The 13765-nt window shown below is 44.1% G+C and overlaps 1 protein-coding gene across 1 annotated transcript in view; it reads right to left on the bottom strand.

Moving 5' to 3' along the window:
• The window catches only part of PLCB4 (phospholipase C beta 4), a 181348-nt gene that overhangs the window by 41949 nt on the left and 125634 nt on the right, over positions 1-13765 (bottom strand). Inside the window, exons 14-18 of the mRNA XM_032213719.1 lie at positions 12679-12787; positions 11358-11568; positions 10770-10863; positions 10015-10094; positions 2204-2288 (exon numbers count right to left, since the gene is read on the bottom strand). Of these exons, the coding sequence (XP_032069610.1) occupies positions 2204-2288; positions 10015-10094; positions 10770-10863; positions 11358-11568; positions 12679-12787 (579 nt within the window). The remainder of the gene's footprint in view (positions 1-2203; positions 2289-10014; positions 10095-10769; positions 10864-11357; positions 11569-12678; positions 12788-13765) is intronic.

The raw sequence follows: 13765 nt of genomic DNA, 5'->3' as shown, positions 1-13765 counted from the left end.
ACCTATCTACCTACCTACCCTCTCTCCCCCTACCTACCTACTGTATTTCTCTCTCTCTCCCTCCCTCCCTTTATCTACCTAACTACTCTCTCTCCCTAACTACCTACTGTATTTCTCTTTCTTTCTCTCCCTCTCTATCCCTCTATCTACCTACCTACTTTTTAAAAAATTTGCCTCTTCGAAACCTTGGTGCGTCTTATACTCTGGTGCGTCTTTTACTCCTAAAAATATGGTAGGTTACTATGCTTCAGGTCTCATGTACACACTAGCAGTTTTCCAAATGACAAACAAAAAGAAAACTGCTTTGAATTAAAAATGCCGCTGGGAAGCAATGGTCATAAGCAAGTTTTGCTAGCCTTTAAAATACTGATCCACTCTACCGATCAGAGGTGGTATTCAGCAGGTTCTGACCAGTTCTGGAGAACTGGTAGCGGAAATTTTGAGTAGTTCGGAGAACCGGTAAATACCACCTCTGACTGGCCCTGCTCCCATCTGTTCTCTGCCTCCTGAGTCCCAGCTGATCAGGAGAAAATGGAGATTTTACAGTATCCTTCCCCTGCCATGCCCACCAAGCCATGCCTACCAAGGCATGCCATGCCCACAAACCACACCCACAGAACCAGTAGTAAACAATTTTGAATCCCGCCATTGCTACAGATCCTACAACAATGCATTGCAATATAGAGTTCTTTACTGCTCCAGATTAAGTTGTCATTCCCTCGGTATCCCTTTTCCTATCCTTCCAGCTTCACTGGGCTTCTTCAACACTTCTCCCTCCTCCTGAACTTTTTATAGTAAGTTTTCTTGCACTTCGGCACATTTTGTGATTCTTTCAATCAGTTTTTTTTCTTCATTCTAGCTTAAATATATCGTTAGCAAACACAGACAGAGTAAATATAGAATGTTACAGGTGATCCTTGCCTAGCAACAGTTTATTCAGTGACCATTCAAAGTTAGAACAGCACAGAAAAAAAGTGACATGACCATTTTCACACTTGCGACGGTTGCAGCATCCCCATGGTCATGTGATCAAAATTTGGATGCTTGTCAACTGGTTCATAATTGTGACCGTTGTTGTGTCCTGGCATCATGTGAACAATTTTTGTGACCTCCTGACAAGCAAAGTCAATGGGGAAGCCATATTCACTTAACAACCATGTTATTAATTTAACAACTGTAATGATCCATTTAACAGCTGTGGCTAGAAAGGTTGTAAAATGGGGTAAAACTCTATTTTAACAAGTGTCTCACTTAACAACATAAATTTGGGGCTCAATTTTGGTAGTGTTAAGGACTATCTGTATACCTTATTCATATTATATCTCAATAAAGGAGGGCTGTCCCAGGTCATCTAGTTTACCCAGAAGAAACTGGGAATTTTTTGGATTAGGTCGCTTCTAGTCTTGGCTAAATGCCAAAGCATTTTTGGCATTTTTGCTGTTTATTTTACTATTTTATAACTGAATGCCTTAGAAAAACGTGTTGGAATATGTGTAAACATATTAAGCAACTGGATGAACTGGATGCATATATGAGGCAAAATCTGTAAAAATGTATATTTTAAATGAAACTTGCCCTTCTTCGCAAACTTCTTTCTAAAAAATTGCAAAGCACCGCAAAAACAGAATAGAATACTTTTAAGATAGGAAAAATGCAAAACTTAGAAAAATCAAACTACAAAGATTTATTGAGGCCGATGAGAAAGGATAAACTCACAATAACTACCAGTGAAAACACACAGACAGAGGACATGTTTGCCTGCATCAAAACCATCAAACTGTGTTTTGAATATTACACAGGAAGAGATTGTCTGCTTTAAAATACCACTGATAATTGGAAAACACATGTAAAAATAGGTATTCCCTGAAGCATTTCTTTATAAGGCAGGAAGGCGAGGGCTTCTATAAATATCTAGAAATGATGAGTTTCAAATATGAAATGCTGATAAAGCAAAGGCATTTGTGTTATGAAACAGTAGATACAATATACAAGATGTTACCTGAAATCTGATTAAAAAACTCTGAGCTCTATAAAAAATATGTGAGCACTCTGAAGTAGCAAAATAACCACTGGCAACAAAATTCAAAATCTCTCTCATGCCAAATAGTATGTTACCCAGTCACCATGAGTGCATCACTCTTACCATCATATTTCCAAACATTTCCTCAAGAATACTTAAACATAACAGTTGAAAGACTCTTACTGGATGTGTTTCTAGTGGCTGCTTTAAGAGAAGATCTCCAAAAATATCTTCACAGTATTTTGACATTTTGTATTGTTGGTATTTGCTGGAAAAGAAGTAGTATTGTTAATCAATCAAAAATATAAAACTGAACAGAAATTAAAATACATAATGTCTTTCAACTGCATTAGATTGTTATCACACTACAGTTTAAAACAGTTACCGTTTTTTCAAAGTATAAGATGCTGAAAATCTGGGTGCGTCTTATACACCAAATACAGCATTTTTTTGCCTCCTGAAGCCCCGCCCCCTTCACCAAAATGGCCATGCATAGCCTTATGGAGGCTATCAGAGATCTCCTGGGGGCTGGGGAAGGCAGACATGAGTGAAAAATGCCCCCCCCCCCCCCCCAGCCCACAGCAGCACTCTATAATAAGGTGACCAGACGTCCCGCTTTTGGCGGGACACACCCGCTTTCCAACGCACTTTCCCGCGTCCCGCCCGCCTTTTTAAAAGGCACGCTTTTTTTGCGCTCGCAGCTCCCGCCCATCAGCTGCTAGCTTGCTGGGCTGGCTCATCGTTCTGTTCTCTATCCTACCAGATGAGCCAGCCCAGCAAGCTAGCAGCTGATGGGCGGGAGCTGCGAGCGCCAAAAAAAGCGTGCTTTTAGCCTTTTACCTACTACCTACAAATTTAAGCCAGCCCAGCCTCCCGCTCACTGATTGGATTGGCCTGGACTCCAGCCAATCAGTGAGCTGGCTGGGATGGGAAATTTTCAGCACGCTTGCGCGAGTTTCCATTTCCTTTCTACAAAAGACGAAAGAGGTTGCAGCTGCGCTGACTGGTGAGTAATCTAATTCTAATCGAATTTTCCGCTCGCCGCGGCAGGAGGAGAGGGTGGGGGCAGCTGCAGCCGCCCGCGGCCGGTTCAGGGGCTCCTGCTGCCCGGCAGAAGCCCCTGAACCGCGTGCGGGCGGCTGCCCCCTCCTCCTCCCTGTCCTCCTGCGGCCGCGAGGAGTAGTCCGTTCGTGCAGAAATTGATTGCCCGCCCCGGCTGAGTGAATTGGGATTGCCTGCGGCCGTGAGGAGTCCTCGCGGCCGCAGGCGATCCCAATTGAATTCACTCAGCCGGGGCGGGCAATTTCTGCACGAACGGAGTATTCCTCGTGGCCGCAGGCGATCCCAATTCACTCAGCCGGGGCGGGCAATTCGTGCAGAAATTGCCCGCCCTGGCTGAGTGAATTGGGATCGCCTGCGGCCGCGAGGAATACTCTGTTCGTGCAGGAGTCCTCGCGGCCGCAGGCGATCCCAATTGAATTCACTCTGTGCGGGCGGCTCGGCTGCCCCCTCCTCCTCCCTGTCCTCCTGCGGCCGCGAGGAGTAGTCCGTTCGTGCAGAAATTGCCCGCCCCGGCTGAGTGAATTGGGATCGCCTGCGGCCGCGAGGAATCCATTTGTGCAGGGGTCCTCGCGGCCGCAGGCGATCCCAATTAAATTCACTCTGTGCGGGCGGCAGGCGCTGCGCCCACGAGGAGCTGCCTCTTCGTGAATGGGATCGCCGCCTCCGAGAGCATGGGCTCAGCGGCTGCCGCCAGCACAGAACGTCGTGCGGGGGTCCCGCCACCCGGAAAGTTATGGAAAGTTATCTGCGGGCGGCGTCCGTTCGTGATAGGGATCGATCGCCGGGGCAGCCTCTCGCTTCCGGAACTTCCTCTCTCACTTCAAATCAATTTCTGCACGAACGGACTACTCCTCGCGGCCGCAGGAGGAGAGGGTGGGGGCAGCTGCAGCCGCCCGCGGCCGGTTCAGGGGCTCCTGCCGCCCGGCAGAAGCCCCTGAACCGCGGGCGGGCGGCTGCCCCCTCCTCCTCCCTGTTCTCCTGCGGCCGCGAGGAGTAGTCCGTTCGTGCAGAAATTGCCCGCCCCGGCTGAGTGAATTGGGATCGCCTGTGGCCGCGAGGAGTCCATTTGTGCAGGGGTCCTCGCGGCCGCAGGCGATCCCAATTAAATTCACTCTGTGCGGGCGGCAGGCGCTGCGCCCATGAGGAGCTGCCTCTTCGTGAATGGGATCGCCGCCTCCGAGAGCATGGGCGCAGCGGCTGCCGCCCGCACAGAACGTCGTGCGGGGGTCCCGCCGCCCGGAAAGTTATGGAAAGTTATCTGCGGGCGGCGTCCGTTCGTGATAGGGATGTTTCGCTGAATGGCGGCTGAGGGGCATGCTAAAGTGCCAGCATGAGTTTGAAGGGCTGGCTTGCCGCTTGCCTTCCACTTCGGCCCGCGCGGAAGGCAATCCAGCCCTTTCAAAGTCATGCCGGCAGTTTAGAACTCGCCCGCAATTCAGCGAAAGATGTTTCGCTGAATGGCAGCTGAGGGGCACGCTAAAGTGCCAGCATGAGTTTGAAGGGCTGGCTTGCCGCTTGCCTTCCACTTCGGCCCGCGCGGAAGGCAATCCAGCCCTTTCAAAGTCATGCCGGCAGTTTAGAACTCGCCCGCAATTCAGCGAAAGATGTTTCGCTGAATGGCAGCTGAGGGGCACGCTAAAGTGCCAGCATGAGTTTGAAGGGCTGGCTTGCCACTTGCCTTCCACTTCGGCCCGCGCGGAAGGCAATCCAGCCCTTTCAAAGTCATGCCGGCAGTTTAGAACTCGCCCGCAATTCAGCGAAAGATGTTTCGCTGAATGGCAGCTGAGGGGCACGCTAAAGTGCCAGCATGAGTTTGAAGGGCTGGCTTGCCACTTGCCTTCCACTTCGGCCCGCGCGGAAGGCAATCCAGCCCTTTCAAAGTCATGCCGGCAGTTTAGAACTCGCCCGCAATTCAGCGAAAGATGTTTCGCTGAATGGCAGCTGAGGGGCACGCTAAAGTGCCAGCATGAGTTTGAAGGGCTGGCTTGCCACTTGCCTTCCACTTCGGCCCGCGCGGAAGGCAATCCAGCCCTTTCAAAGTCATGCCGGCAGTTTAGAACTCGCCCGCAATTCAGCGAAAGATGTTTCGCTGAATGGCAGCTGAGGGGCACGCTAAAGTGCCAGCATGAGTTTGAAGGGCTGGCTTGCCGCTTGCCTTCCACTTCGGCCCGCGCGGAAGGCAATCCAGCCCTTTCAAAGTCATGCCGGCAGTTTAGAACTCGCCCGCAATTCAGCGAAAGATGTTTCGCTGAATGGCAGCTGAGGGGCACGCTAAAGTGCCAGCATGAGTTTGAAGGGCTGGCTTGCCACTTGCCTTCCACTTCGGCCCGCGCGGAAGGCAATCCAGCCCTTTCAAAGTCATGCCGGCAGTTTAGAACTCGCCCGCAATTCAGCGAAAGATGTTTCGCTGAATGGCAGCTGAGGGGCACGCTAAAGTGCCAGCATGAGTTTGAAGGGCTGGCTTGCCGCTTGCCTTCCACTTCGGCCCGCGCGGAAGGCAATCCAGCCCTTTCAAAGTCATGCCGGCAGTTTAGAACTCGCCCGCAATTCAGCGAAAGATGTTTCGCTGAATGGCAGCTGAGGGGCACGCTAAAGTGCCAGCATGAGTTTGAAGGGCTGGCTTGCCGCTTGCCTTCCACTTCGGCCCGCGCGGAAGGCAATCCAGCCCTTTCAAAGTCATGCCGGCAGTTTAGAACTCGCCCGCAATTCAGCGAAAGATGTTTCGCTGAATGGCAGCTGAGGGGCACGCTAAAGTGCCAGCATGAGTTTGAAGGGCTGGCTTGCCGCTTGCCTTCCACTTCGGCCCGCGCGGAAGGCAATCCAGCCCTTTCAAAGTCATGCCGGCAGTTTAGAACTTGCCCGTCATTCAGCGAAACATGACTTTGAAGTGCTGGCTTGCTTGCCGCGTTTCCCCGGAGCGCTCGGACTCCTTCTCTGGGCAGAGTTGGAGCCTATCCTCCACCTCCTCCCAACGGAGGGGCGCCCTAAAAAAAAAAAAAAAGGAGCCAAGCCGTTCCAAAGATGTGAAGGGAAGCAACCAGATCGTAGCGAGGAGAAGGAGGAGGAAGTAAATACAAGTATAATAAATACAAGTATTTATTATACTTGTATTTATTATACTGTGGATTTGGTCTGCATCAACCTGCCGCCTCCCCTCACCAGGCAAATCGCGGTGAAAACTCTGGGTGAGTCTCCGCGGAGAGCTTGGCGGGCAGCTGGCTGGACTTCTAAGAGGTGGGGGGGAGGAGCGGCAGCTCCTTGAAATGGAAAAAGGCTTGCTTCCCCCTCCCCAATGAGACGCCTTCCACGATAATAGGAGAGGAGAGCTAAGAGAACAGGGCGGGGGTTGGGAGAAGGCATGGGGCCGGGCTCAGATTTGCCATTTGAGAGAGAGAGAGAGAGAGGAAGGGGAAGAACACGAGTGTGTGTATCCCTCCTTCCTTCAGCCCAACACTCTAGCCCGGCTTGGCTCCCGCTTCGTCTGTCCTGCCTCTTCGCTTCTCTGTTCGATTGTTGAAAGTGGGAGCCAAACCGGGTCATTCCTTCCAAGAGGCAAGTTTCCGTTCTCTTAGCTACGTTCTGCCTTGTGATTGCTGTCTCCAGGCTCTCCTCTCCTATTATCATGGAAGGTGTCTCATTTGGGGGAGGGGGGGCAGGCCTTTCTCCATTCAACAGATCCAATATACAGAGTTTTATTTTTTGGCCCTAAAAATATTGTCACTGAGGATGACAGAAATTTCTTCATCATTGCTATTGGCTTCAAGTAGCAAATAATTAAACATGGTTTTTAGTGTACTTAGTTAGCTATCTGCTTTTTAACATTACATGGTATCAGTTTCAAGAATGCATGCAATCCTGAAAATTTGTAACAAACTTGTTGAAGGGCCTATGAAATATTTTCTAGTTTAGTGTAGAATAAGTATTCTTAATAAAAGAAAAAGTCATTTTTATTTAATCAATTGCATTCCTGTTTATAATGGCATTAATTAACTAAACTGGAAATAAATCTATGTTTTGCTAGAGTTTTAAAATTAAAAAACCTTACATTTTGTTGCTATTATTTTAATCAGAGTTTTGCCAAGTGAAATTATATAATGGTTCCTCATGTCTCTGTAATTTTCTAAATCTCATCCAGAAGTACCACAGAATCTGGCATTTTCAGCAGAATGATGCTGATGCTAATAAAACATCCTGATTTTTGGTGAAAGGATGGAAAGAGGAAGGAAGGAGGAAGAGAGATCTAAAGAGCAGAAAGACAGAAGGCAGATAGGCAAGAGGAAGGAAGGAAGGAGAAAGAATGGAAAGGAAGGAAGGCTAGAAGGAAGAAAGAGGGAGGGAGGGAGGGAGGGAGGGAAGGAAGGTGAAAGGAGGAAGGAAGGAAGGGTACTTCCACTTGTAGGCCTGGGACTGAATGCAGGAGGAGTCTCTCCATAGGATCAGCTGCTCCTCTGATCATGGTCTATGAAAATGTTACTGCCTGCCTGATGCAAATTTAGACAGATGGTGCTTTGGGCTGCCCCTCAAATCCCCCCTTTACTCCTCCCCCTGTAGAATTCAGCCCCCTGAGTTTTGCCTTTGAGGGGCATGTGTGGTTATGGCGGATGGCAGAGTCAGCTGGAAGTTGAGAGGGGATTGGGGCTTTTGTCCGCCTGTGGAGTTCTCCCCATGGACAGGATGGGATGTTGGCATGAAAGGGATCCGGGCACAATCTCACCTGTTCCAAGTAAAGTTGCCTTTTGCAATTGGCTACCGGTAATCCTCGACTTACGACCAGGATTGATCCCCCAATTTCTGTTGCTAAGGGAGACGTTTGTTAAATGATTTTTGCCTCATTTTGCGACCTTTTATTGCCACGTTAAGTGAACCATGGTGGTTGTTAAGTCAGGAACATGGCTGTTTAGTGACCAAAATTACAATGGCATTGAAAAAAGTGACTGATGACCATTTTTCACACTTAGCGACCATTTTCACACTTAGCGACCGTTGTGGCATCCTCATGGTTACGCGATCAAAATGTTGATGTTTGGCAACAGATTCATATTTCTGATGATAGTTTGAAATGGTGACAGTATAAATTATTGCTGGTGTAATACTTAACAATGGTTTTTAAGGATTTCTTTTATTTATAGAATACCTTTTTATTATTTTGGGGGGATTTTTACTTTTAAATTGTTTATAAAATGTATTTACTACAAGAAATGTTCCTTTTTGCAAATGTGATCTTTGCAAATCTTTGTGATGCAATATGTTCAGACCAGGTTTATGTGTCTCAAAGTGGCTGCTATTCTATGGGCAGGCCAGGTTGGTGCAAGGCAGCTTTGCCAGATTTGGTGTGTTTCACCCTCATTGAATTTTATATTGTATAAAGAATGGAAGGAGGAAGGAAGAGAAAAAAGGAGGAAGGGAGTGAGTGAGGAAAGAAGAGGATGGAAGGAGGGAGGAAGGAAGGAAGAGAGGGAAAGAGCAGAAGACAGATAAGGTGAAGGTAGATCAGCAAGAGGAATGAAGGAAGAAGTGAGGAGTCTCGAGGAGGGGGAAAACATTTAGTGACCAAAGTTACAATGGCATTGAAAAAAGTGACTGATGACCATTTTTCACACTTAGCGACCGTTGCGACCATTTTTCACACTTAGCGACCATTGCGACCATTTTTCACACTTAGCGACCGTTGCAGCATCCTCATGGTCACGTGATCAAAATTTTGTTTGGCAACAGATTCGTATTTATGCTGGTTTCAGTGTCCTGGGGTGACCTTTTGACAAAAAAAATTTTTTTAATCAAGCCCCCCCCCCCCCCCCCCCCCACCCACCGGTCAAGGGTGTCCCTCTTTTCCAATCTGAAAATCTGGTCACCTTACTCTATAAGCCTCCATAAGGCTATGCGTGCAATTTTTTTGACAAAAAAACGGCCCGTTTTCGTGAAAAATGGGCTGGTTTTTTGCTCGTTTTGACCCCCACCCACCCCAGGAGCACTCTACAAGCCCTCCCAAGGCTATTCATGCATTTTAAAAAAAAAAAAAAATGGGCCAATTTTTGTGAAAAACGGGCCATTTTGGGGAGGTTTGCAGAGTGCAAAAACTTTTTTTCCCCTTTCGGAAAACTGTTTAATTAGTGTGGTTGATGAGAATTACATTGGTCAAGTGCTTGCCAGCAGGAACAAAGTTTTAGGTGCTACAAGTTGTCAGCGATTTCCTTCTCCAGCACATGGATAAATACACCTGGAAACATCTACCTACCTACCTACTCTCCCCCCCTACTTATCTACTGTATTTCTCTCTATTTTTCTCTCTCTATCCCTCTACCTACCAACCTACCTACTCTCTCTCTCTCCCTTCCCATATCTATCTACTGTATTTCTCCCTATTTTTCTCTCTCTCCCTCTACCTACCTATCTATCTACACACACTCTCTCTCCCCCTACCTACCTACTGTATTTCTCTCTCTCTCCATTTTTCTCTCTATCCCTCTACCTATCAACCTACCTACTCTCTCTCTTTCTCCCTATCTATCTACTGTATTTCTCTCTCTCTCTCTCTCCCCCTCTCTATCCCTTTATCTACCTACCTACTCTCTCTCTTTCTCCCTATCCATCTACTGTATTTCTCTCTCTTTCCCTCTCTATCCCTCTATCTACCTACCTACTTTAAAAAAAAAAGCCTCTTCAAAACCTGGGTGCATTTTATACTCCGGTGCGTCTTATACCTGTACTCCAAAAAATACAGTATACATTTTAGACAGCTCACAGGTTTATGGTAAAAACAAGTTACACATAACCTTTGCAATGGCAGAAAAAATGGAAGAATGAGTTCAAATTTATCAGTGACTACAATTACTTCATTAGTAATCGTCTTCCTACTTTGAATTTTAACATAATTTCCCTTTCACTAGACCAATTAAATACAGATGAAAGATCTTTACCACTTCATAACATACCTGCAGTGATTTTCAAAGGACAAGATGACAGGATACTCAGATGTTGCAAAGGCTGTTTCCTTAATGGCTTGAATCACATCCTTTAAAAACACAGCAAATTAGTTTTGTTTACATTACAAAATAAATCCAGCTGCATTTTTGAGCATCATAAAAACTGGATGTCATGTTTCACAAAATTCTCCATATTTCTGAACGTGGTTGAGGTATGGTGTTCAGGCCAGTCCTGTCATTAGGCCAGATAAAGCAGCCATCTCAGATAAAAGATGCCAGAAGACAATGGTGAATCTCCCAAAGCTTTATTGAGCTTTCACACCAATACTGCCTTTAATGCCTGCCTTCTGCTACATAAGCAATTGTTGTTCTCAAATACAGTAGGGGAGTATCCTATCACCAATGCTGAAATAAATGTCAAGAGGCAAGACATCTGAATATTCAATATGAAATATGTAGAGGGCTGATGATGGCATGTCATTAAAGTTTTGATCCATATAGGCCTATCTAGGCCAAATATTCCTTATTCGTAGAAGATGTTTTTATCTTCCTTTTTCATTGACAAGCAAGAATAATGTCAAACCTAACAGAATCAAAATGAATTTTATACTGTAGAACAAATAATATTTCAAACATGAGCAATGTTATCATGGGAAACAAGAGAAGATTTAGCTTAGAATTTAAAAAAATACTGAAGAAGAATGTTTGCAGCTGAATCTGTTGCAAGTTTACAAGAAAATAAAAATCATATAGGAACTGGTTACCTTGAACAGAATATCTGTACACATGGCCTTTCCATGTGTTATTATTGGTTCTTGATCTTCCCCTTTTCCATCCCAGCAGTCAAGTTCGATACACCTAGAAGTCAAAGCGAAAGAAAGATGGAATACAGTAATCACAACAAGTTAAGTTGTAAAGAATAATATAGTTCTATTCAAATTATTGGTAAATACTCATTTTAAATATGTATAGTTTTGCACATCATCTAAAAGAAAGGGATTAAGAAATGCCAATATATTTTCTTAGTGGGACTTGCAGTTTCATCAGATTTAATTTGCAGGTAATTAAAATAATTTATATGTACAAAAATGAAATACATGTGACCAATATAATTTATTATTTGGTGGTAACCTATAATCAAAGGAATCAGCATTCAGATTGTATTTTAAAAACCTATTCCTTATTGTGCTTTTTTGTCCCATAATTTCTTTCAAGATATTGAAATATATTTCTAGAAATCCTATTAATAGCTTTTCAACATATATATGCATGCAGATTCCCTCAATCATCAAATGTGATAGCAAATTAAATTTACTGAATTAGAGTTTTAGCCTCCCTTAAGCACGTCTCACCTGCATCCAGCCAAGAGGACTTGTCTATACATCTCCACTGATGACTTTCCACCAAACTGCCTTCCTATGAGATATGTGTTGTGGGAAGAGCTAATAAAATAGTGAGCCAGAGGTTGTTCCATCTCTTGATAGAGCTCTAAACGGTCTAGGAAGACAGGGGCATTCTCATCTGACATCAAGTACCGGCAAAACCCATCACTTGACATGACACCTAAAAGGAACAATGCACAATGTTAGAATGCAAGCTTTATCATTATTCTAAAATTGGGCTCCTAGTTCATTCCCTTAATCTGAGATAGCAATTTGATGAAGAAGACAAGTGGAGGGTTTCTTGATTCCTGCTTGATAAAGGGTATCCAACCTTTCCTAGAAATAGGACCAGATTCTAAAACAGAGTTTACTCAAAGACGATTTTCCTATTTAAAGAGGCAAGACACATACAGGATGTTCCAGGATTATGGAACGAACCAGTCTATCTCCATTTGCCTCTATTTTTAAGATAAAAGAAATGTTTAATCAGTTATAGAAATAAAAGGCAGCTAGGAAATCAAATCAAATCAATCTCCCCCTTTGCTTAGTGTTATCTGCAATGCAAGACGAAACTACTGGTTAGGAGGATCACAAGCCATTTAGGACTTTAAAGCTTAGAGCCAGACCAGCATTTTAAATTGGGATTGGAAATACAGTATACTGACAGTCAATGCAGGCAGCAAAACAATAGCCTAACAGAATGCCTCAAAGGCTCTTTTAAAAGATGGACAAAGTATAATGGTGTTTCTCAACCTTGGCAACTTTAAGACATGTGGCTGGTTGGGGAATTGAAGTCCACACATCTTAAAGTTGTCAACACCAAATAGCAATAGCAATAGCAGTTAGACTTATATACCGCTTCATAGGGCTTCCAGCCCTTTCTAAGCGGTTTACAGAATCAGCATATTGCCCCCACAGTCTGGGTCCTCATTTTACCCACCTCGGAAGGATGGAAGGCTGAGTCAACCTTGAGCCGGTGAGATTTGAACCGCCAAACTGCAGCTTAGCAGTCAGCTGAAGTGGCTGCAGTACAGCACTCTAACCATTGCGCCACCTCGGCTCTTAAAAACCCTGAAGTATAGCAATAGCTCTTAGACTCATAAACCATTCCACAGTGCTTTACAGCACTCTCTGAGCAGTTTGCAATATCAGTATATTGGCCCAACAATCTGAGTCCTCATTTTACAATGTAATCTACAATGAAACAAAAGTTAAGATGACCTATGTACTGACAACAAGCAAGCTGAACTTTTTTTTAACCGAAATGATTGACATCCACCATTCTTTTTACCTTTATTTTTCAAATCTTCATCTGGTTCATATGTTTCAATTATCTGCATCGCTCTTTTAGGATCAAAGAATGGAAATAAAATTTCATTCAGCCGAGGATCTCGTTGATGCTAAGGTAAGAAAAAGCAAGACTGATGAAAATTACTACATGCTGTTTTGCTTCTACAAATCTTTCATCAGTGCAAGTAATATTCAGGAGGGGCTTGCTTTTAAAGTCAATTTAGACTTCTTCTTTTTTTTCTTGACCTTTTTTTTTAGATCTATATTTTTGCAAGTAAATTTTATTTCATGTTCAGTATAATTCTGTGCTCTAATGGTATGTTAGTACAAATGACTACAATGACTACAAATATTCACCAAGAAACAAATGCATGCAAGAAGTATCATTTATCTACATTACTGCCCACATTATAAATCATTAATAAAACATTCCCTATCTCAGCCTTGAACTAAAATGCTTTTGAAATTCCCACATTTGGGTAATTATATGTATGTGTACATATATATATATATATATATATATATATATATATATATATATATATATATATATATATACATACATACATATATACATATATACATATATACATATATACATATATACATATATACATATATACATATATACATATATATATATATATATATATATATATATATATATATATATATATATATATATCTGCACGTCACACACACACATATAGCATTTGTGCTGATAAATAAATAAAGAGAGACTAGTATAGATCTCATCAGCTAGCCATATCCTTACTGGGATTCGAACCTGGGCTGTATTACATATTAGGTAGTTGTATTAGCCACTAGGCCACAGGCTCTCCTCCTCTGTCAGCTAAGCCAGGGAAATAGGTATGTATTGTGTCACAACCCCTGGTATGCCCAAATATGGGAGGAAGCATACTGCTTCCTTTCTCTGTCTATTGGCTCATCACAAGAGACCATCCAGACAGAAAGCCATTATTTTTACTGTTGCCTTTGTTACATTTGTGTTGCATTTGTGCTGATAAATAAATAAATATAAATCTGATGGCAAGGAAAGTGAAATTGTACAGGACAGATGGCAATGA

Source organism: Thamnophis elegans, chromosome 3, assembly GCF_009769535.1.
Source record: "Thamnophis elegans isolate rThaEle1 chromosome 3, rThaEle1.pri, whole genome shotgun sequence".
In the NCBI taxonomy this organism is placed as follows: Eukaryota; Metazoa; Chordata; class Lepidosauria; order Squamata; family Colubridae; genus Thamnophis; species Thamnophis elegans.
Note: the sequence above shows the minus strand (reverse complement) of the source record. Positions and strands in the feature narration are given on the sequence as shown.